The following is a 25,416-nucleotide window of genomic DNA, read 5'->3' as shown; positions in this document are numbered from 1 at the left end:
AATGCCAGATTGTAAATACCATAATCTATCTATTTCACTGCAGATTAGGTTATCATCCCTAACCCTTAAATTTAACAAATTCTTTCAATGGACTAAAATCTTGTTTGATTGGATGGCCTTCCTGACCTGGCATTTGGCCTTAAAAAAAAAACTTGGTTCGAAGTGAAGCGGTGAATTTATATTCTATGTGTTCTAGAGCTGTGAAATCTATACATTTTGTGTTCTAGATCTATACTTTCTATGTGTTTTAGTTCGTTCATTGAATGAATGAATGATTTTGTCTGGAAGGCCAAATTGTCATGTGAAGCTTGACCAGTCCTCAATACTGCATACACGGGACATGACATGGTCACGGGACTCCTTGGAAGCCTATGGGACAGACTGGACGGGACAGACTCCTTGGAAGCCTATGGGACAGACTGTACAGGACAAAGCCACTCCTTGGAAGTGGCTTTTGGATACCAAAGGCCACTTGATGAAATCCAATGATGAAATTCCAGGCCTGCTACATACGCAACCAAACACTGTACTGGCACGCTCTGCTGGCGCAAGTATCGAGACTGCACTTTGCACTCTGTGCCCATATATGGTGTGCTTGTGCACCAGCAGAGTACTGCCATTGGGTGTCTGTATGTGTGTGTGTGTGTGTGTGTGGGGGGGGGGGGGGGCGCTCTGTGGAGGTGCCAACTTGCGCCTTGTTATTTATATATCAAGGTTGCACTTGTTGATGTTGACTTTTGGACGGCCCCTCTCTGATACAGGCACGCACACACACACACACACACACACACACACACACACACACACACACACACACACACACACACACACACACACACATTAGATATATCCTATAATTTATATTATAATATGAATGGTAAGACGGCATTCAGTTCCTGGTGGATTCCTCCACAAGGCTCAGGCTGCCATAAAAGGACTGAGTAATTTCTTGTCTAAATATAAACATTTCAGGTCAAATCAACAGCGTTATATATTATACATTATTATATTTACATTTAGTTCCTGTAAGGTCCTGTAGGATACACTTGGCCTGTCAAGTGAGTTCTGACTTTCCGACGTGCAGATTTCTGGTCTAATGCTTTTCAGAAGTCACAAGTGACATAATTTTGTAGTGGAACCGGACCTTTCATTTTGTAGTGGAACCGGACCTTGTACGACCAGGCCTTCACACTGTAGACTGGAGTTAAACAGTGGGTTTCGTAGAGAGTACGACCAGGCCTTCACACTGTAGACTGGAGTTAAACGGTGGGTTTCGTAGAGAGTACGACCAGGCCTTCACACTGTAGACTGGAGTTAAACGGTGGGTTTCGTAGAGAGTACAACCAGGCCTTCACACTGTAGACTGGAGTTAAACGGTGGGTTTCGTAGAGAGTACGACCAGGCCTTCACACTGTAGACTGGAGTTAAACGGTGGGTTTCGTAGAGAGTACGACCAGGCCTTCACACTGTAGACTGGAGTTAAACGGTGGGTTTCGTAGAGAGTACAACCAGGCCTTCACACTGTAGACTGGAGTTAAACGGTGGGTTTCGTAGAGAGTACGACCAGGCCTTCACACTGTAGACTGGAGTTAAAATGTTTTGCTCTGTTGGCCCCGCCCCCACCCAGGTGCTGTTCTTGGAGGACGAGGAGAAGAGGGCGGAGCTTGTACAGCGCCTGTGCCCATTGGACGAGCCGGGTCAGGAGGTCCGGGTTCGAGAGATGAGAGAGAGAGAGCTGCTGGCGGAGGCTCTGAGCCGCGAGCAGAGAGAGCACATCGTTGAGACGTTTATACGACATGCCTTCTCCAAGGTACCTACCTACCTACCTACCTACCTACCTACCTACCTACCTACCTACCTACCTATCTACTGACCTACCTACCTACCTACCTACCTACCTACCTACCTACCTACCTACCTACCACCTACCTACCTACCTACCTACCTACCTACCTACCTGCCTGCCTGCCTGCCTGCCTGCCTGCCTGCCTGCCTGCCTACCTACATACCATTTCACAAACAAAGTGCTTCATAAAGTCTCAAACCTGTCTAAATACTGTCCGGCATTTTATAATTACCTGGAACCTCCGTGTTCTTTAATAAGAAGCCTTTCTATCCGATAGTTTTCTGTTTTCCCATGTATTTCCGGACCTATTTTTGCAAGGCCACGCCCACATCTCAGTGTCCACTAGATGGGGTTGGTGCCCATGGGGAACACCTAGAAGGACACACAAAGATGTTGTTGGTGGTGATGTCACCAAGAACGCTGCTTTCCTAAAAAGGCCTCTTGTGGCGTCCGTGTTTGTTTATGTCAGGTTGCCTTGGTTACGCAATATTCATGTGAAGGCTCAATCGAGAGCCATGTGGAACTCCATATTTGGGCAAGGCTGACTTCATATTTAATGAGGTCACATTTCAGTCAGCTTGACTTAAAGGCTGATTTCACAGAGTGTGAGGAGCATTAGTCAAAGAGAAGAAAGACCCAGTATTAGATCACACGAAGAAAGATACGTCCTTACAGCTTAATATTCTGCTGTCATCACATCGTAAACATTCCTGGATTGTAAAGACAGACATCACAGGTTGAAAAAACCCCAGCAACCACTGCTGAAACTAAAACAATTTCCACTTAAATTGGTTCTGTGAGGACAGCTGGGTGTCAGCTGGAGAAGACACTCAGTCAAGAGATGGAGAAGAAGCTGTGTGATGTTGAGCTGAGGAGGATCCAGCAATACGCTGTGGATGTGACTCTGGATCCTGATACAGCAAATCCCAACCTCATCCTGTCTGAGGATGGAAAACAAGTGAGTCATGGAAACGTAAGGAAGAATCTCCCAAACAACAAAGAGAGATTCTCTCTATGTGTCAGTGTCTTAGGAAAACAAAGCTTCTCCTCAGGAAGGTTTTACTATGAGGTTCAGGTTGGAGGGAAGACTGACTGGGATGTAGGAGTGGCCAGAGAGTCCATCAACAGGAAGGGATCAAACTATCTTAGACCCAACAATGGTTACTGGTTGAGTAATGGAAAGTACAAGGCTTGTGCTGGCCCTGATGTCCTCCTCCCTGTAAGAGAGAGGGGCCAGAAAGTGGGAGTGTTTGTGGATTATGAGGAGGGTCTGGTCTCCTTTTATGATGTGGAGGCCAGAGTTCACCTCTACTCTTTCACTGGCTGCACCTTCACTGAGAAACTCTACCCATACTTCTGTCCATGTCTTAATGCTGGTGGTAGAAACTCTGCTCCTCTCATCATCTCTCCTGTCAAGATGGACACTGGTCTTGGTGGGACCGAGGGAACATGACCCCTCCAACTTCAAAAAGGATAAAAATCACACCCAGTGTGAAGTGAGCGGTGCCTTGTATGAGTTAAAAACATCCTGTGAAGCTTGGCCAATGCCCAGCTCTGCGGGACGGACAGAAGGACATTCTTACACACAAAGCCAGATGTAGGAGAGGTTAGCACTGCTCAAAAAGATGTTGTCCCCTCCAGTAAAATATATCTATTAAAGGTTCTACAGCATGCATTTCAAATAATAAATATCATATATCATATTTATGTCCCAGAAACAAAAACAAAAAGTTTTTCAAAAGGTTTGAGGCTAAATTACCACTCCTGAATAAAGATCCCCTGTGATTCCTGCCTGGCTTTCAGAGCATCTTCAGCTGCAGTACCACCTTGTCCTGAGTGGGAGGACTGCGCTAATGAGACAGTTTTGGCCCCACCCTCATCCCAGCTCCTCCCCGCCTCCTGCTCAGGCCTGCCCACCCCTCCCAACCCCCACTCAGCCCAGCAGTAGCAGTACAGGGAGAAAGTCTGACGGCCCGTTCTGAGACCTGCTTACATAGATCCGCCCATAAACTGAGAAAGACACAATGGTCAGAAATAGGACTTTGTGAGGATAGAAGGTGCTGGTGGGACACCAAAAAGACCTAACAATAGGAAAAATTATAATGAATGGATTAGGGCAGGGGTCGGCAACCAAACATGTTGAAAGAGCCATATTGGACAAAAAACAAACAAACTTTGAACTATAACTGCATTCTGTCCAGGTGCCAACTTGCGCCTGGTGCACTCCTGGTCATACATGGCCTTGTGCACCAGCAGAGCGTGCAAGTACTGCGCTCAGTGCTGTTCAGTGCTGTTCAGTGCTGTCTGTCTGTGTGTTTGTGTGTGTGTGTGTGTGTGTGTGTGTGTGTGTGTGTGTGTGTGTGTGTGTGTGTGTGTGTGTGTGTGTGTGTGTGTGTGTGGGTGGGTGGGCAGGGTGGCACTCGGTGACGTCACCAAGAACGCTGCTCCCTCATTGGCTAATGGCCCTGCCTTTGTACTGTTGACCACAAGCAGACGGCACCAAAAGTAGGCTGATTCCTGATTGGCTGATTGCTGCCAAATACTGACAAGTTGAGTTCCAACTTGTTACTGTGCACCTTGTTGTTTATCAGTTCAACGGAGAGTTTGAGGTGTGGGCGTGGTCGTCCCATGTGCTAATAATACCAACTGCTGTGTTTTATTTAATTTGTATCGTTGATTCGTCACCTTTACAACGAGGTACAGCTTGTAAGCATCAGGCATTCCTGGAATGAGCAACACAGCCAAACATAAGGGAAGCCCCGACCAAACTGTAATGCTTTTCTGTTGGTGTTCACCTTTGTTGCTTGGAGCAGTGGTTCTCAACTAGGGGGGGTCCACAAATTATTTTGGGGGGGTCCCCAGATGATTAACTTAATGTGCAACATTGTTTTCTCACTCAACAGTAAACAAACCATCATAAAGTTTAAGTGTATAGAGGGTATCTGCACATTTCTAAAGTGACAATTTAAGGACTTTTTAATACCTCTAAAATGACAAATTAGACATTGGCCAAATTGTCAAATATTAGAGGCAGGAATTGTGAAAATAGCAGACCTACAAGCTCACAACGCCTTGCAACGCGAGGCGTTGTGAGCATGTAGATCTGCTATTTTCACAATAGAACCGATTTATACAAAATGTAACTCTTAGTGCTCGTCAGGGTGGGGGGGTCCCCAGTTAAACTATGATTATTTTGGGGATCGCGGTCTGAAAAGGTTGAGAACCACTGGCTTGGAGCATTGAAGAGTGCACTCTCTCTCCCACAGTAATAAGGACAAGAAACAACAACACATATTGGCCATCATTTTGCACCCAGTGTCGGGGACCTCAGCAGCGTGTGGAACATCCATACGCAGCCACAACAGCTTGGCTCCTCCCCCTCATGCTGGTCACCAACCTGTGGGATGCCATTCCATCCCATTCCTCAAGCAGGATTTGTCACAGGTCAGCCAACGTGGTTCTGTTGGTCACTCTAGCACGTCCAGCTCACCCAAACTGATCCCACAAGTGTTCAACTGGGTTGAGGTCTGGACTGCAGCAGGCCATTCCATCCTCTCTGGAGGTTCTCTCTGATGATCCTGGCTCTGTGGGGGCCAACCTGTGACTGGCACGCACCTGTGACTGGCACGCACCTGTGACTGGCACGCACGCACCTGTGACTGGCACGCACCTGTGACTGGCACGCACCTGTGACTGGCACGCACCTGTGACTGGCACGCACCTGCCAGCACTTCACGAGAGTGAATGCCCATCATTTTGGCAAGTTTTTTGGTCGGCGCTACCCACACATTTGGCTGTGTTGCTCCACAAATTACCTATGCTTACAAGCTGTACCTCTTTTTAGAGGTGACTAATATATATATATATATATATATATATATATATATATTCTTTTTTTAAACACAATACCAATTGGTATTATTAAAGGGGAGCTATTTGATATCGATATTGTGATATCATGTGAAGCATGACAACCAAAAGATTCACTTTTACGTTTGGTGCAAAGGGTTTACAAAAAGCAGCTTCACATTGCTTCAGAATAATAGCTGGCCGTTCCGCTGAGCTCATCTCCTAGTGATTTGACCTCAGGTCACGGCCAATGTCGTCAGCTCTTGTTTTGAGGTCAAATTAAGGTGGACCTCAAAGCCCAGGAGAGGGACAGCGACCTCACTGACCTCAGGGACCTCGGTGACGTGGTTGAGGTGGTGTTAATGACACCATGGTGGTTGAGGTGGTGTTAATGACACCATGGTCAGGGTTGACGCTAAGCGTCTTCACAAGCAGCACGTGTGCTCCTGCCTTCCTTCGTAGACGGCTTTAAAGCACAACTCAAGACCTGTTTCTTCACTCTTGCTTTTAGATGATTTTAAATCCCTATATTTTTATGTTTTTACTATTCGCTTTTAAGCTGATTTTAAATCCTTTAATTCTTATTCATGTCCGCATTGTTTGGAAAATGTCTATGAAGCTGCAATTATAAGCAGATGTATTCAATTTATTTGAATATAAAACATATGCTAGGTTTTTAGAGTGAATCCATGTGCACAGTGCAACTGAGGTACTGTATGGTATCAAAACATCAAGTTACATTCTCTAAAGAGTTCAGGGAGAATAATACTGTTACTAATTGTCAGTTATTGGAGACAGTTACTATTTCTATAGATGTCTTAACACTCGGGTGACTGAAAAGAAATCACTTCCACTCTGACTGCATTTATCAGTTAAATTGACAGGTAAATTCTCTCCCTTTTGGCCCAGGAGAGCAACACCTCCTCCCCTGCTGCCAGCAGGGGTTCTATTGTCTTCCAAATGCGAATTAGCATTTCAATTGACCTCTCAAATGGGGAGCGCAAAAGGTGTGAAATTCTCTCCTTGCTTCTGAGAGGGGGAGGAATGGGTGAGACCTGTCTTTATGACCGATAACTAACAGTCAGAGTGGTATAATGGTATTATTATTATGTCATACTTAGGAAACGTTTCAGAAGGGGAAAAAAAACGAGAACATATGTCTTGAGTATTTAGGAAAAGGGGAAATTTCTGAGACCTTCACGGGGAGAGTTATTGCACTTTGCGATCTCAAAATCGGTCAAAATGACCTGTTAGTCACCTGTGTGTTAATGGTCCACGTCACACTGATAAGAACCAGTATGAGCCCGCAGGTCGGTAAACCAAATGAACCCCACCGCTCATAGGATGCAATGGATGAGTGGATGTGAGCTTGTATATCTGCTATTCTTGAATAGCTAAAGTGTTAAATAATGGTTGAAGTGGTTCATCCTCTGTATGGTTTTCTTATGCCTTGGAGTCAAAGCAGAACATACAATCCTTATGGTTTTCACGTCTCTCGCCCCCTCCTCAGGTCTTGGAGATCGAGAAGCGCGACGCGGGCGACCTGCGCGGCGTGTCGCGCCACCAGACCCAGGAGGTGCTGCAGTGCGAGCTGACGGCCACAGAGTTCGCCAACGCTCTGGGACTCAAAGCCGACTCGCTGTTCGTTGACTCCATGTTCACTCTGGCAGACAAGGACGGCAACGGATACCTCTCCTTCCAGGAGTTCCTGGATGTCATGGTCATCTTCATGAAGGGTAAGGAGATAGAGGTCCTCATGGTCATCTTCATGAAGGGTAAGGAGAGGTCCTCATGGTCATCTTCATGAAGGGTAAGGAGAGGTCCTCATGGTCATCTTCATGAAGGGTAAGGAGAGGTCCTCATGGTCATCTTCATGAAGAGTAAGGAGATAGAGGTCCTCATGGTCATCTTCATGAAGGCTAAGGAGTAGGGTGTAACGATATAGTAACTGCATCGAAATATCATTTTTAACTTAAAAAATCGAAGTATATCGAAATAAACAGCTATATAGCTACACTGGTCTATCAATAAATGTGTGTAATCTCTGGGTTCATGTCAAGGTGCAGGTTTGTCAATATACAATGTCCATGTATTTGGTAGATAATCACTGTGTTTACTTATTTATATCCATAATAATACATGTTTCCCTTAAAAACCTGCACTATCCACACCTTTCACACAGATTTATTTTCTTTGCTAAATAGTAACTATTACGATTTTAAATCATTAAATCGAATCGTATCGTATCGCCATGAATGAACCAATATCGTCCATGTATCGTATCGTCAACCATGTATCGTGATATGTATCGAATCGCTATTAAAATGTATCGTTACACCCCTAGTAATGAGAGGTCCTCAACTGTGGTCCTTGACCCCACGGGGGTCCCTCAGCGTTACTACCAGGGGGTCCTAGGGCAGAGCTTCTCAAACATAACACACAAACACATAGACAGTCCCATCCTCATTATTGGTCGAGCTAATTCAATAGACAATCCCATCCTCGTGGTTTGTAGATCTAATTCCATCACCAGCCCATCCACACTATTTGTAGGTCTAATTCCATTTATAGTCCCATCCCCATTATTTGTTGATCTAATTCTATAATAGCAGATCTACAAGCTCACAACACGTGAGCTTATCTCATCTATACAACATGTTGATCTAATTCTATAATAGCAGATCTACAAGCTCACAACACGTGAGCTTATCTCATCTATACAACATGCAGTGGGGGTCCCTGTCTTCAGTGCTTTAATAATGAAATATAAAAGCTACATTGTGTTTCTTATTTCCACCGGCTCTTCTGAAGACAAGTCCAGTCCATACTGATGTGTTCCATGTTTTCCAGGTTCTTCTGAAGACAAGTCCAGTCCATACTGATGTGTTCCATGTTTTCCAGGTTCTCCTGAAGAGAAGTCCAGTCCATACTGATGTATTCCATGTTTTCCAGGTTCTTCTGAAGAGAAGTCCAGTCCATACTGATGTGTTCCATGTTTTCCAGGCTCTCCTGAAGACAAGTCCAGGCTGATGTTCTCCATGCATGACATCGGAGGACGAGGTTTCCTGACTAAAGTGGAGTTCTGCAGAATGCTCAGGTTTGATGCCTTATTTCATGTGTTTACACACAGTTACACACAGTTACACACAGTTACATACAGCAGGAGTTCTGCAGAATGCTCAGGTTTGATGCTTTATTTCATGTGTTTACACACAGTTACACACAGTTACATACAGCAGGGGTTCTGCAGAATGCTCAGGTTTGATGCCTTTTCATGTGTTTACACACAGTTACATACAGCAGGGGTTCTGCAGAATGCTCAGGTTTGATGCCTTATTTCATGTGTTTACACACAGTTACATACAGCAGGGGTTCTGCAGAATGCTCAGGTTTGATGCCTTATTTCATGTGTTTACACACAGTTACATACAGCAGGAGTTCTGCAGAATGCTCAGGTTTGATGCCTTAATTCATGTGTTTACACACAGTTACATACAGCAGGGGTTCTGCAGAATGCTCAGGTTTGATGCTTTATTTCATGTGTTTACACACAGTTACATACAGCAGGGGTTCTGCAGAATGCTCAGGTTTGATGCCTTATTTCATGTGTTTACACACAGTTACATTCAGCAGGAGTTCTGCAGAATGCTCAGGTTTGATGCCTTAATTCATGTGTTTACACACAGTTACATACAGCAGGGGTTCTGCAGAATGCTCAGGTTTGATGCTTTATTTCATGTGTTTACACACAGTTACATACAGCAGGGGTTCTGCAGAATGCTCAGGTTTGATGCCTTATTTCATGTGTTTACACACAGTTACATACAGCAGGGGTTCTGCAGAATGCTCAGGTTTGATGCCTTAATTCATGTGTTTACACACAGTTACATACAGCAGGGGTTCTGCAGAATGCTCAGGTTTGATGCTTTATTTCATGTGTTTACACACAGTTACATACAGCAGGAGTTCTGCAGAATGCTCAGGTTTGATGCCTTGTTTCATGTGTTTACACACAGTTACATACAGCAGGGGTTTTCAAAGTGGGTGACGGGGCACCCTGGGGTGCCGTGACGGCAGTCCAGGGGTGCCGCGAGATCATTTGATAATATTTGGAATTTATTTGGACACTTGAAAAAACATTTAGTATCATTTTAAACTTGAAGTACAAAGTTATTTTCAGTCAGTTCTAACCAAAATGATCTCAAATAGTTGCGTTTTCCTCGCAACATAATCACTAATATATCGTCACTGTTGGGCAGAAACCTCGTATCTCCAAGTTTCAAATGTGTACATCTTTTGGTAAAGCAAAGCCCTGCTTCATCATACAAGACTGTCGCACAAAACTAGTGAAAACAGCCGATCTACAAGCACACATGAGAGAGGTTGCAGGAGAGGTTTGGTCGTTACACGGTATTGAACCATCGGTGAAGGCACAGCCAGTACAGTAAACCTACTCTTCTCGTTACCCACACATCATAACTTGACAGTAGTGTGTGTGTGTGTGTGTGTGTGTGTGTGTGTGTGTGTGTGTGTGTGTGTGTGTGTGTGTGTGTGTGTGTGTGTGTGTGTGTGTGTGTGTGTGTGTGTGTGTGTGTGTGTGTGCAGGTCCTTCATAGACATCAGTGGAGGTCTTTCCCAGACCCAGACAGAAGAGGGCATCCAGGCCATGCTTCAGACCTCAGGTTTCAGCAACAAGGATCCCATCACCTGGGAGGACTTCCACCAGCTGCTGTGTCACCATGACAACCAGCTGCAGTTTGCACAGCTCAACGTCAAAGGTAAGAGACGGTCCTGAAAACCTCCTCTCTGCAGTTCACTGAAACCACGTGCAGAACATCCTACCGTTTTGGCTTTGTATCGTATCGTCTTAAAATGCGGTAATCTGTATCTAATCGTTTTGTTACGGTTTAATTACCTTTCCTTTCCATATAGCTACTCTTGGTCTATCGATAAATGTGTGTAATCTCTGGGTTCATGTCAATGTGCGTTTACTTCCATAATAACAGATTTTGTACACGTTTCACACAGATTTAATGTCTTTGCTAAATAGTTACTATATGGATTTTAAATCATTGAATGGAATCGTATCGTAATGCCATGAATGAACCTATATCGTCCATGTATCGTATCGTTAACCGTGTATCGTATTGCTGTTAAAATGTATCGTTACACCCCTAGAAGTGACTGGTCGACGAGTCTGCGAACCCGCGCCCCAGAGCGTCGCTAGGCGTCTACCTTTCTGTCTACATGTGTCACTCCCCATCGGTCTCTCTCTGTTCCCTGTCAGCCCACTGTCCTTTCAATAAGAGCAAAACTACCTTTCCCATGATTCCTTGCGTAATCCTCCATCCACAGACTTCCAACTCCCATTGCATTGTATTCATCATGGCGGCAGAAACATGGATACAGTTTATCTCAAATTATTTTCCCATGTCACCGGTTTGGTCAAAACAGCCTGTTTTCTATGGACCATAACTTACACACAGATCATCATGTTTTCTATGGACCATAACTTACACACAGATCATCATGTTTTCTATGGACCATAACTTACACACAGATCATCATGTTTTCTATGGACCATAACTTACACACAGATCATCATGTTTTATATGGACCATAACTTACACACAGATCATCATGTTTTCTATGGATCATAACTTACACACAGATCATGTGTTTTCTATGGACCATAACTTACACACAGATCATGTGTTTTCTATGGACCATAACTTACACACAGATCATGTTTTCTATGGACCATAACTTACACACAGATCATGTTTTCTATGGACCATAACTTACACACGGATCATCATGTTTTCTATGGACCATAACTTACACACAGATCATGTTTTCTATGGACCATAACTTACACACAGATCATCATGTTTTCTATGGACCATAACTTACACACAGATCATGTTTTCTATGGACCTTAACTTACACACAGATCATGTTTTCTATGGACCATAACTTACACACAGATCATCATGTTTTCTATGGACCATAACTTACACACAGATCATGTGTTTTCTATGGACCATAACTTACACACAGATCATGTTTTCTATGGATCATAACTTACACACAGATCATCATGTTTCCTATGGACCACAACTTACACACAGGTCATGTGTTTTCTATGGACCATAACTTACACACAGATCATGTTTTCTATGGATCATAACTTACACACAGATCATGTTTTCTATGGATCATAACTTACACACATATAATGTTTTCTATGGATCATCAGATCATGTTTTCTATGGATCATAACTTATACACAGATCATGTTTTCTATGGACCATAACTTACACACAGATCATGTTTTCTATGGACCATAACTTACACACACAGATCATGTGTTTTCTATGGACCATAACTTACACACAGATCATGTGTTTTCTATGGACCATAACTTACACACAGATCATCATGTTTTCTATGGACCATAACTTACACACAGATCATCATGTTTTCTATGGACCATAACTTACACACAGATCATCATGTTTTCTATGGACCATAACTTACACACAGATCATCATGTTTTCTACGGACCATAACTTACACACAGATCATCATGTTTTCTATGGACCATAACTTACACACAGATCATGTTTTCTATGGACCATAACTTACACACAGATCATGTTTTCTATGGATCATAACTTACACACAGATCATGTTTTCTATGGACCATAACTTACAGACAGATCATGTGTTTTCTATGGATCATAACTTACACACAGATCATGTGTTTTCTATGGACCATAACTTACACACAGATCATGTGTTTTCTATGGACCATAACTTACACACAGATCATGTTTTCTATGGATCATAACTTACACACAGATCATGTTTTCTATGGATCATAACTTACACACATATAATGTTTTCTATGGATCATCAGATCATGTTTTCTATGGATCATAACTTATACACAGATCATGTTTTCTATGGACCATAACTTACACACAGATCATGTTTTCTATGGACCATAACTTACACACACAGATCATGTGTTTTCTATGGACCATAACTTACACACAGATCATCATGTTTTCTATGGACCATAACTTACACACAGATCATCATGTTTTCTATGGACCATAACTTACACACAGATCATCATGTTTTCTATGGACCATAACTTACACACAGATCATCATGTTTTCTACGGACCATAACTTACACACAGATCATCATGTTTTCTATGGACCATAACTTACACACAGATCATGTTTTCTATGGACCATAACTTACACACAGATCATGTTTTCTATGGATCATAACTTACACACAGATCATGTTTTCTATGGACCATAACTTACAGACAGATCATGTGTTTTCTATGGATCATAACTTACACACAGATCATGTGTTTTCTATGGACCATAACTTACACACAGATCATGTGTTTTCTATGGACCATAACTTACACACAGATAATGTGTTTTCTATGGATCATAACTTACACACAGATCATCATGTTTTCTATGGATCATAACTTACACACAGATCATGTGTTTTCTATGGACCATAACTTACACACAGATCATGTGTTTTCTATGGATCATAACTTACACACAGATCATGTGTTTTCTATGGATCATAACTTACACACAGATCATGTGTTTTCTATGGACCATAACTTACACACAGATCATCATGTTTTCTATGGAACATAACTTACACACAGATCATCATGTTTTCTATGGACCATAACTTACACACAGATCATCATGTTTTCTATGGACCATAACTTACACACATATCACGTTTTCTATGGACCATAACTTACACACAGATCATCATGTTTTCTATGGATCATAACTTACACACAGATCATGTTTTCTATGGACCATAACTTACACACAGATCATCATGTTTTCTATGGACCATAACTTACACACAGATCATGTGTTTTCTATGGACCATAACTTACACACAGATCATCATGTTTTCTATGGACCATAACTTACACACAGATCATGTGTTTTCTATGGATCATAACTTACACACAGATCATGTTTTCTATGGACCATAACTTACACACAGATCATCATGTTTTCTATGGACCATAACTTACACACAGATCATCATGTTTTCTATGGACCATAACTTACACACAGATCATCATGTTTTCTATGGATCATAACTTACACACAGATCATGTGTTTTCTATGGATCATAACTTACACACAGATCATGAGTTTTCTATGGACCATAACTTACACACAGATCATGTGTTTTCTATGGACCATAACTTACACACAGATCATGTGTTTTCTATGGACCATAACTTACACATACATAGATCATGTTTTCTATGGACCATAACTTACACACAGATCATCATGTTTTCTATGGACCATAACTTACACACAGATCATCATGTTTTCTATGGACCATAACTTACACACAGATCATCATGTTTTCTATGGATCATAACTTACACACAGATCATGTGTTTTCTATGGACCATAACTTACACACAGATCATGTGTTTTCTATGGACCATAACTTACACACAGATCATGTGTTTTCTATGGACCATAACTTACACACAGATCATGTGTTTTCTATGGACCATAACTTACACATACATAGATCATGTTTTCTATGGACCATAACTTACACACAGATCATCATGTTTTCTATGGACCATAACTTACACACAGATCATCATGTTTTCTATGGACCATAACTTACACACAGATCATCATGTTTTCTATGGACCAGAACTTACACACAGATCATGTGTTTTCTATGGACCATAACTTACACACAGATCATCACGGTTGTATTTGTTCTTCTCTGTGTGAAAGCAAAGACTTTCGGTGGTCGTGGACAGAACAAAAGCCACTGAAAATCTGGTAAATACAATAGAAAAAAATCCTTTGTTGACCATTCCGTGCCTCCTGTGCAGGAATGGAGAAACAGGAGAAGAAGCGTTTCAGTCGGGAGCAGAGAGTTTCATTCATCTGTCCAGACAAGAGGTGAGACTCTGATCTGACTGGAAGGATTCAGAAATGTTCTTTGATGTTTGATGGTTTTAATAAATGTTCTATTGCAGGGGTCTTCAACGTTTTCAGGCCAAGGACCCCTTAGTTGAGAGAGAGATGAAGCAGGGACCCTTTAGTTGAGAGAGAGATGAAGCAGGGACCCCTTAGTTGAGAGAGAGATGAAGCAGGGACCCCAGCAACTTTTTTCATAGATTCCATATGGTTTCATTGTTTGACAGCACGATCATCAGTGTATTTTGTATTTGTGTTGATTTGTGTCATATATTTAACCACTTGAACCGTCAATACTTAATAAACTTGACCTTTCACTCTGTACTTAGTCTGCTCTTTTCCCCCTCTACACCAAACCTCTTTGCCGAAAATAGCCGATCTGCTGTTTTTGGCTCAGAATATGGACGCTATAGGGTTCAAGTGGTTAATATAAAAAAAATAGAGAACAAGTTCCTATCACACAAAGATTTGATGCCCCCCCCCCCCCCCCCCCCCCCCTGTAGTAACACTGAGGACTAGGGGTCCCGGACCCCCTGTTGAAGACCCATGTTCAAGTGTATGAATGTCGGACCACTGGTTTATTCTCTCTCTGATTCCTTCACAGCATCAACAGAATGGATGGACTGGAGCTCCGCAAGAGACAAGGGAAGAAGTAAGAATGATCACTGAATGTTCACTTCATAGCAGTAGTAGGAGTTTAGAATGAATACACATCAATCTCAGACAATTAGAATATTTTGTAAAAGTAAATATTCTCGAAACTTCCATATATTTCTTGACACTTTCATGTGTTCTAGATACATTGCACATTCAGTGAATTATTCCAAACCTTTTTTATTTATTTATTTATTTTTTTTCTCAAATGTTGAATTTTGATAGTCATGGCTCATGAATATCAAATGTCCATATTTTTCAGAATTTTGCAACATTACACGATACCACAGATTTATATTAAAGAAATGTCAGCCTTCTGAAATCAGAGTTGCCTGAAGTCCAGTGGGAAGTTTCAGAAGTCAGTTATGATTTGGGTGCAATTTCACAAAATGTTCTAATTTTCTGAGATTGATCTGTATAATGGTACAATGTATGTCATGGTGTAATGTGTGTACATGTGCCTCCACAGACCAGGCCTCCAGGGTCTACGTTACCAGATGTAATGTAATGGTATCATGTATATAATGGTGTAATGTATATAACTGTGCCTCCACAGACCAGGCCTCCAGGCCCCCAGGGTTTACGTTACCAGATGTAATGTAATGGTATCATGTATATAATGGTGTAATGTATATAACTGTGCCTCCACAGACCGGGCCTCCAGGCCCCCAGGGTCTACGTGAAGATATAATGTAATGGTACAATGTATATAATGGTGTAATGTATGTACCTGTGCTTCTAGACCAGGCCTCCAGATGTAATGTAATGGTATCATTATGGTGTAATGTATGTACCTGTGCCTCCACAGACCAGGGTTAGCCCTAACCCATGTATGTCATGGTGTAACGTGTGCCTCCAGGCCGGGCCTCCAGGCCCCCAGGGTCTACGTTACAGTACCAGATGTATCATGTATATAATGGTACAGTGTATATCATGGTGTAATGTATGTACCTGTGCCTCCAGACCGGGCCTCCAGGCCCCCAGGGTCTACATTACAGTACCAGATGTATCATGTATGTCATGGTGTAATGTGTGCCTCCAGACCGGGCCTCCAGGCCCCCAGGGTCTATGTTACAGTACCAGATGTAATGTAATGTTATCATGTATATAATGGTACAGTGTATAATAAAGGTCTAATGTATGTACCTGTGCCTCCAGACCGGGCCTCCAGGGTAATGTAATGGTATCATGTATATAATGGTACAGTGTAATGGTGTAATGTATGTTTCCAGGCCGGGCCTCCAGGCCCCCAGGGTCTACGTTACAGTACCAGATGTATCATGTATGTCATGGTGTAATGTGTGCCTCCAGGCCGGGCCTCCAGGCCCCCAGGGTCTACGTTACAGTACCAGATGTATCATGTATGTCATGGTGTAATGTGTGCCTCCAGACCAGGCCTCCAGGCCCCCAGGGTCTACGTGAAGGCCAGGAGGGAGCAGTACCAGAATAACCTGCTGCAGCAGAAGATCCAGCAGTTCAAACGCTTCGTAGAAAACTACCGCCGTCACATCGCCTGCTTCATCGTGGTCTACGGCATCACCGCTGGAGTCGCTCTGGAGAGATGTTACCGTGAGTAGACTAACCTTCACTCTGGAGAGATGTTACCATGAGTAGACTAACCTTCACTCTGTTTCACTCTGTTTCACTGTGGAGAGATGTTACCGTGAGTCACTCTGTTTCAGTTACACTCTGGTTCAGCTACACTCTGGTTCAGCTACACTGGTTCAGCTACACTCTGTTTCAGCTACACTCTGGTTCAGCTACACTCTGGTTCAGCTACACTCTGGTTCAGCTACACTCTGTTTCAGCTACACTCTGGTTCAGCTACACTCTGGTTCAGCTACACTCTGGTTCAGCTACACTCTGTTTCAGCTACACTCTGGTTCAGCTACACTCTGGTTCAGCTACACTCTGGTTCAGCTACACTCTGTTTCAGCTACACTCTGGTTCAGCTACACTCTGGTTCAGCTACACTCTGTTTCAGCTACACTCTGGTTCAGCTACACTCTGTTTCAGCTACACTCTGGTTCAGCTACTCTCTGGTTCAGCTACACTCTGTTTCAGCTACACTCTGGTTCAGCTACACTCTGGTTCAGCTACACTCTGGTTCAGCTACACTCTGTTTCAGCTACACTCTGGTTCAGCTACACTCTGGTTCAGCTACACTCTGGTTCAGCTACACTCTGTTTCAGCTACACTCTGGTTCAGCTACACTCTGTTTCAGCTACACTCTGGTTCAGCTACACTCTGTTTCAGCTACACTCTGGTTCAGCTACTCTCTGGTTCAGCTACACTCTCGAGGGCTGTATTTTGATAAACCAACTAAACATCTTAGTACATTCTTTTTCCATCTACACAAAATCTCTTCACCGAACATATCAGATCTACAAGCACATAATGCTCGTTGGTTATTTTCAAATGTCAAACAGCAAGTATAAAGTTATCTTTATTGTTCCTGCCAGACTGAAAGGCTGTGCAAACACACTCCCGGGATGCCAATTCAGACCCTCTGCCCCACATTTTTCACATGGGTTCTAGCAGATTTCTGCCACAATAATTTATTTCTTACTTCTAAAGATTTTGTCTGTATATTTATATTTATATATTATAATATATTTTATTATTCCAGACTAAAGTATTGTATTATAATTTATTATAATGTATATTATTCCAGACTATGACTCCACCGGCGTTCCAGAGACATCGGTGGTGTTGTATTTATCGTATCGTATCGTATCGTATCGTATCGTATCGTATCGTATTCTAATGTATTGTATTGTGTTCTAGACTATGCTCTCCAGGCAGACTCCACAGGCGTTCCAGAGACCTCGGTGGTCGGTATCATCGTGTCCAGAGGTTCTGCTGCCGCCGTGTCCTTCCTGTTCCCCTACATGCTGCTGACCGTCTGCCGGAACCTCATCACCATCTGCAGGTTCTAACACTAGATCTATAGAACCTATAGAACCTCATCACCATCTGCAGGTTCTAACACTAGATCTATATAACCTATAGAACCTATAGAACCTATAGAACATCATCACCATCTGCAGGTTCTAACACTAGATCTATAGAACCTATAGAACCTCATCACCATCTGCAGGTTCTAACACTAGATCTATAGAACCTATAGAACCTATAGAACCTATAGAACCTATAGAACATCATCACCATCTGCAGGTTCTAACACTAGATCTATAGAACCTATAGAACCTCATCACCATCTGCAGGTTCTAACACTAGATCTATAGAACCTATAGAACCTCATCACCATCTGCAGGTTCTAACACTAGATCTATAGAACCTATAGAACCTCATCACCATCTGCAGGTCCTAACACTAGATCTATAGAACCCACAGAACCTCATCACCATCTGCAGGTTCTAACACTAGATCTATAGAACCTATAGAACATCATCACCATCTGCAGGTTCTAACACTAGATCTATAGAACCTATAGAACCTCATCACCATCTGCAGGTTCTAACACTAGATCTATAGAACCTATAGAACCTCATCACCATCTGCAGGTTCTAACACTAGATCTATAGAACCTATAGAACATCATCACCATCTGCAGGTTCTAACACTAGATCTATAGAACCTATAGAACCTATAGAACCTCATCACCATCTGCAGGTTCTAACACTAGATCTATAGAACCTATAGAACATCATCACCATCTGCAGGTTCTAACACTAGATCTATAGAACCTATAGAACCTATAGAACCTCATCACCATATGCAGGTTCTAACACTAGATCTATAGAACCTATAGAACCTCATCACCATCTGCAGGTTCTAACACTAGATCTATTGAACCTATAGAACCTCATCACCATCTGCAGGTTCTAACACTAGATCTATAGAACCCATAGAACCTCATCACCATCTGCAGGTTCTAACACTAGATCTATAGAACCTCATCACCATCTGCAGGTTCTAACACTAGATCTATAGAACCCATAAGAACCTCATCACCATCTGCAGGTTCTAGATATAGTTCTAGATCTATAGAACCTATAGAACATCATCACAATCTGCAGGTTCTAACACTAGATCTATAGAACCCATAGAACCTCATCACCATCTGCAAGTTCTAGATATAGTTCTACATCTATAGAACCTATAGAACATCATCACCATCTGCAGGTTCTAACACTAGATCTATAGAACCTATAGAACCTCATCACCATCTGCAGGTTCTAACACTAGATCTATAGAACCTATAGAACCTCATCACCATCTGCAGGTTCTAACACTAGATCTATAGAACCCATAGAACCTCATCACCATCTGCAGGTTCTAACACTAGATCTATAGAACCCATAGAACCTCATCAGTTCTACATCTATAGAACCTATAGAACCTCATCACCATCTGCAGGTTCTGACACTAGATCTATAGAACCATAGAACCTCATCACCATCTGCAGGTTCTGACACTAGATCTATAGAACCATAGAACCTCATCACCATCTGCAGGTTCTAACTATAGTTCTACATCATTTATAGGCTCTAACAATAGTTGTACAATGTACATCATTTACACATTCATTTTTGGGCGGCTGTAGCTCAGGAGGTAGAGCAGGTCGGCTAACGATCCATGGGTAATGGTTCAAGTCCAATATCTTAACCATTACTCCAAAGGGATATCCCTATGGAACGAGGGCAGATACTAGACTTTTGAGGCTTCAGGCTGGGGCTGCGACTCTCTCTGCCACACTTGGACAAGACACTGAACCCCACATTGCCTCCAGTGAGTGGGTCGGTGTTGAACCCCACATTGCCTCCAGTGAGTGGGTCGGTGTTGAACCCCACATTGCCTCCAGTAAGTCGGCCGGTGTCAGCTTTGCCACCGTTGGTGTGTGAATGTGGGATGTGAGGACGTCAAGCTCATTTCATTTTATTAAAGATATTCAATAGAAATGTAATGTCACATTTAGCTACTATGTCCCTGAACTTCACATGAAACCGCTAGCGTAGCTGCTAACAAGGCATCACCTATGAAAACAATGATAGCGAGGCTTCACCTATGAAAACAATGATAGCGAGCCGGCAGCCGGCGACCAGCACAGCTGATTTCTTTGTTTGATGAGACCCTTTGTTTGATGAGACCCGTTCTGTAATGCTCAATATCACCATGGGTAGATAGATATTTCAACCTATCACATTGCTTCGTCAGAAGTACTGTTGTATAATATATGAGGGTGCATGGTAACCATAGTAACCTCATTATCCTGGTGTTCAGGGAGACCTTCCTCAACCGCTACATTCCTTTCGACGCTGCTGTCGACTTCCACCGCATCATGGCCGTATCGGCCATCATCCTGACAGGTACACACACACACACACACACACACACACACACACACACACACACACACACACACACACACACACACACACAGTGGTTAGTGGTACCCTAACACATTTCCTCCTCATTGTCTGCACCACAACAACATTCCAACCATAGAACCACTGTCACATATTCTGAATGGCTGCCATGTATACAAGGGAATGTATATTTCCAGGCATGATAGAATTGTTGACCTACTGGTTAAGAACATGCTTCCATACATCCCACCGTCCTCTGTTAAAGTTTATACCCACACAAAGGTTTCTCCTAACACGTTCATGCTGTCAGCCAACACACCAGATGTTTTTGTTGTTGATGAAGAGAGCAGAAAAGTCACCATCTTAGAAGTAGGCTGTACGTTTGACTCTAGTCTGGAAGAGGCATTCCTTGTACCCAGGGGGCAAAGGAAAGTGTGCTGCATTTGCCCCGACATACAAAGTTGTCCACCAGAAATATTATCTATGACCCAGTAGGATCACAACCTATATGGACAACCCGGTCAATTTGTACAACAAAGTCCAATATGGCCGCCTTTAAGTCCAATATGGCCGTGAATAGGGCAAAATTTTAAACTGAGGGATATTTCCACGAAACTTCACAGGTTGATCAATGGTATACATATGAACATTTTTTGTATTGCAAGTTTCCATGAAATCCAATATGGCCGCCACAATATGGCCGCCATAATGTAAGGACCCATGCCTCTAACTTCTGAACCAGATGAGCTAGAAACGCAAACTTGGTGTCTATTTCATGGTGTCTGACCATGGGAGACTCAATGGAATAGCTAATTTTATTATTGGGTGTGTCTGGACCTTTATTGTGCATATTTGCAAGATGGTGGACTCCCGAAATAGAGCTTTAACACAATTTCTACCATGATTGTTGACTGCTTTTGCAAATACAAGCAATATGAATCCATTTGCTAAGATTTATGGCACAGAAGGGACTTATACCTATATTATTCTTGAGTTTGCATGTTGTCAAAATGGCTGTAAACAAGATATTATATTTCCTGTCCGATTCTACTGTATGTAGTTGTAGCAATGACTTCAGATAAAATCAGAGACCAAAACAATGTATCTTAGAAATTATTTTTTAATTTATAAAAAAAGAAAAAAAGAGAGAGATTATCTCAATGATATGAATGCAACTGCCTTTTTGGGTCTTTCACACATAGACATGCACATGCTTTCCAACAACTTCAGCTTAAGGGAAATTATAATGAACACATGATTAAAACAGGCTGCATTATAATGCAAATTATTGCTATTCACTATCACTGTCATGTGTACCTATCCTGCTGCATCTTGTCTCCAGTCCTTGGCAACGACACCCCAAGTAGCATGCAATTCCCTTCTTCGCACATGAACAGTTTTTCTGGCAGCCTTTGATACAGCTACATGATATTGCCTTGTCCATTGATATAGGCCAGGCTGGCTCTGTAGATGGACAGGGGACTGCCTTCCCATCACTGAGAGACCATCCATATTCAGTGAAGCAAGGGATGTCAGGCTTCGCGATGTGTGCGGTTTTATCTATTATGGCTGCTAGAGCAGCTCTTTTCAGGTGCAGGCCAAAGGCATTTTCTGTAGGTGGCAGCAGCTTCAACAAGGTTGATCGATTATTTAGGAACTTGTACACTCTCAGCTTTGCCAGGTCAAAGTCCTCCGAATGGTCAGCTTTTGATGCATATACAGCTATTGTGAGGTCTCTAGCCTGATTCTTGACATCCTCTGAGAGGGAATAAGAGGAATTTTCACCAAACTCCTGAAGTGCAGGGAGATCTAGACCCATGCTGGTCTTGAACCATGCCTTCTTTCCAGTGAAAAAGGGATAGCTGGTGGTATCTCTGCCACTCAGGCTGTGAATAAAGGGCAGGGCACGACACTGTGCGAGTCCAAGGGCTGAGATCATGTGATGGATAGGAAGATATGCATCCTGCTCTGTTCTCACCCACAGCTCTGGAAGGTCTAGGAGGTGGGTGGCAGCATGATATAGGCACATGATGATGATGTCTGTGTCATTAGCATGGATGACAACTCTGTCAACTTTGTGAGCCTGGACACTGTAGATGGTGTGTAGAATTACCCTTGTGTCGGCCTCCTGTTGTGTTGACTCTAGTGCAGGGACATCAACAACACACCCCTCCTTGATCACCACACTCCTTATCTCTTCTTTAAATCCTCCACTCAGGTAAAGATGGGTTGTACCAAGAGCAGACTTAAGTGTCTCATTTTGACACCATTCTTCACAGAGGAATCTTAGAAGGTTTGCTTTGTTTTCAGAGACAGCAAAAAACTCTTGAGGATCAGGAGCTGTATATTGTGCAGAGACTTCATATTCTTTTGCAGGTTTTGAATGGACATACCTGTGTTCCTGCTCAGCTGTCTTAAGTTAAGACTGGGTCCACTGCCCTGCCCTTTATTCACAGCCTGAGTGGCAGAGATACCACCAGATATCCCTTTTTCACTGGAAAGAAGGCATGGTTCAAGACCAGCATGGGTCTAGATCTCCCTGCACTTCAGGTGTTTGGTGAGAATTCCTCTTATTCCCTCTCAGAGGATGTCAAGAATCAGGCTAGAGACCTCACAATAGCTGTATATGCATCAAAAGCTGACCATTCGGAAGACTTTGACCTGGCAAAGCTCAGTGTACAAGTTCCTAAATAACCGATCAACCCTGTTGAAGCTGCTGCCACCTACAGAAAATGCCTTTGGCCTGCACCTGAAAAGAGCTGCTCTAGCAGCCATAATACATAAAACTGCACACATCGCGAAGCCAGACATCCCTTGCTTCACTGAATATGGATGGTCTCTCAGTGATGGGAAGGCAGTCCCCTGTCCATCTACAGAGCCAGCCTGGCCTATAACAATGGACAAGGCAATATCATGTAGCTGTATCAAAGGCTGCCAGAAAAACTGTTCATGTGCGAAGAAGGGAATTGCATGCTACTTGGGGTGTCGTTGCCAAGGACTGGAGACAAGATGCAGCAGGATAGGTACACATGACAGTGATAGTGACTAGCAATTATTTGCATTATAATGCAGCCTGTTTTAATCATGTGTTCATTATAATTTCCCTGAAGCTGAAGTTGTTGGAAAGCATGTGCATGTCTATGTGTGAAAGACCCAAAAAGGCAGTTGCATTCATTTCATTGAGATAATCTCTCTCTTTTTTTATTTATTTTTAATTAAAAAAAAAATTCTAAGATACATTGTTTTGGTCTCTGATTTTTATCTGAAGTCATTGCTACAACTACATACAGTAGAATCAGACAGGAAATATAATATCTCGTTTACAGCCATTTTGACAACATGCAAACTCAAGAATAATACAGGTTTAAGTCCCTTCTGTGCCATAAATCTTAGCAAAAGCAGTCAACAATCATGGTAGAAATTATGTTAAAGCTCTATTTTGGGAGTCCACCATCTTGCAAATATGCACAATAAAGGTCCAGACACACCCAATAATAAAATTAGCTATTCCATTGAGTCTCCCATGGTCAGACACCATGAAATAGACACCAAGTTTGCGTTTCTAGCTCATCTGGTTCAGAAGTTAGAGGCAAAACCTATTTTCTGGGTCCTTACATTATGGCGGCCATATTGTGGCGGCCATATTGGATTTCATGGAAACTTGCAATACAAAAAATGTTCATATGTATACCATTGATCAACCTGTGAAGTTTCGTGGAAATATCCCTCAGTTTAAAATGTTGCCCTATTCATGGCCATATTGACTTAAAGGCGGCCATATTGGACTTTGTTGTACAAATTGACCGGGTTGTCCATATAGGTTGTGATCCTACTGGGTCATAGATAATATTTCTGGTGGACAACTTTGTATGTCGGGGCAAATGCAGGTTTCCTAAAAAAAGGCTGGTTTGCCCCCTGGGTATTGCTAAGGTTCTAAAATACCAACTTCTCAAAAATGAGATTGAACAGCTTGGGTACAACTGTAAACTACCTGTAAACTACTTGTGTTTATATTTGGAAGCCTTGGTCATGTCCACAGACTAGTCATAAGGGGTTTGCAGACGGCAGGAATTCCCAAGCCAAAAGCAAAGCATTGGCAAAATTCTGCTCAATGTCTGTGATAACAGGAAGCCACCACATATGGAGGAGACACTGCTTCTTGTACCCATAGACTAAGATCAGACATACTGTATCACATATGGAGGAGAAGCTGCTTCTTGTACCCATAGACTAAGATCAGACATACTGTATCACATATGGAGGAGAAGCTGCTTCTTGTACCCATAGACTAAGATCATTACTGTATCACATATGGAGGAGAAGCTGCTTCTTGTACCCATAGACTAAGATCATTACTGTGGTCATTACTGTATCACATATGGAGGAGAAGCTGCTTCTTGTACCCATAGACTAAGATCATTACTGTATCACATATGGAGGAGACGCTGCTTCTTGTACCCATAGACTAAGATCATTACTGTATCACATATGGAGGAGAAGCTGCTTCTTGTACCCATAGACTAAGATCATTACTGTATCACATATGGAGACGCTGCTTCTTGTACCCATAGACTAAGATCAGACACTGCTTCTTGTACCCATAGACTAAGATCATTACTGTATCACATATGGAGGAGAAGCTGCTTCTTGTACCCATAGACTAAGATCATTACTGTATCACATATGGAGGAGAAGCTGCTTCTTG

At 42.5% G+C, this 25,416-nt stretch overlaps 1 protein-coding gene across 1 annotated transcript in view; it reads left to right on the top strand.

The window, feature by feature from the left end:
• duox (dual oxidase) overlaps positions 1-25,416 on the top strand; it is a gene marked incomplete at its 3' end in the record, with an annotated part of 95,405 nt that overhangs the window by 55,129 nt on the left and 14,860 nt on the right. Inside the window, exons 16-24 of the mRNA XM_080736220.1 lie at positions 1,628-1,810; positions 7,206-7,431; positions 8,699-8,792; positions 10,301-10,473; positions 14,637-14,706; positions 15,329-15,376; positions 16,769-16,947; positions 18,166-18,310; positions 20,626-20,711. Coding sequence (XP_080592346.1) covers positions 1,628-1,810; positions 7,206-7,431; positions 8,699-8,792; positions 10,301-10,473; positions 14,637-14,706; positions 15,329-15,376; positions 16,769-16,947; positions 18,166-18,310; positions 20,626-20,711 — 1,204 coding nt within the window. The remainder of the gene's footprint in view (positions 1-1,627; positions 1,811-7,205; positions 7,432-8,698; positions 8,793-10,300; positions 10,474-14,636; positions 14,707-15,328; positions 15,377-16,768; positions 16,948-18,165; positions 18,311-20,625; positions 20,712-25,416) is intronic.

Source organism: Nannobrachium achirus (genome assembly GCF_963921795.1).
Source record: "Nannobrachium achirus genome assembly, chromosome: 11".
NCBI classification, from domain to species: Eukaryota; Metazoa; Chordata; class Actinopteri; order Myctophiformes; family Myctophidae; genus Nannobrachium; species Nannobrachium achirus.
This window is presented reverse-complemented; position numbering and strand designations above follow the sequence as displayed.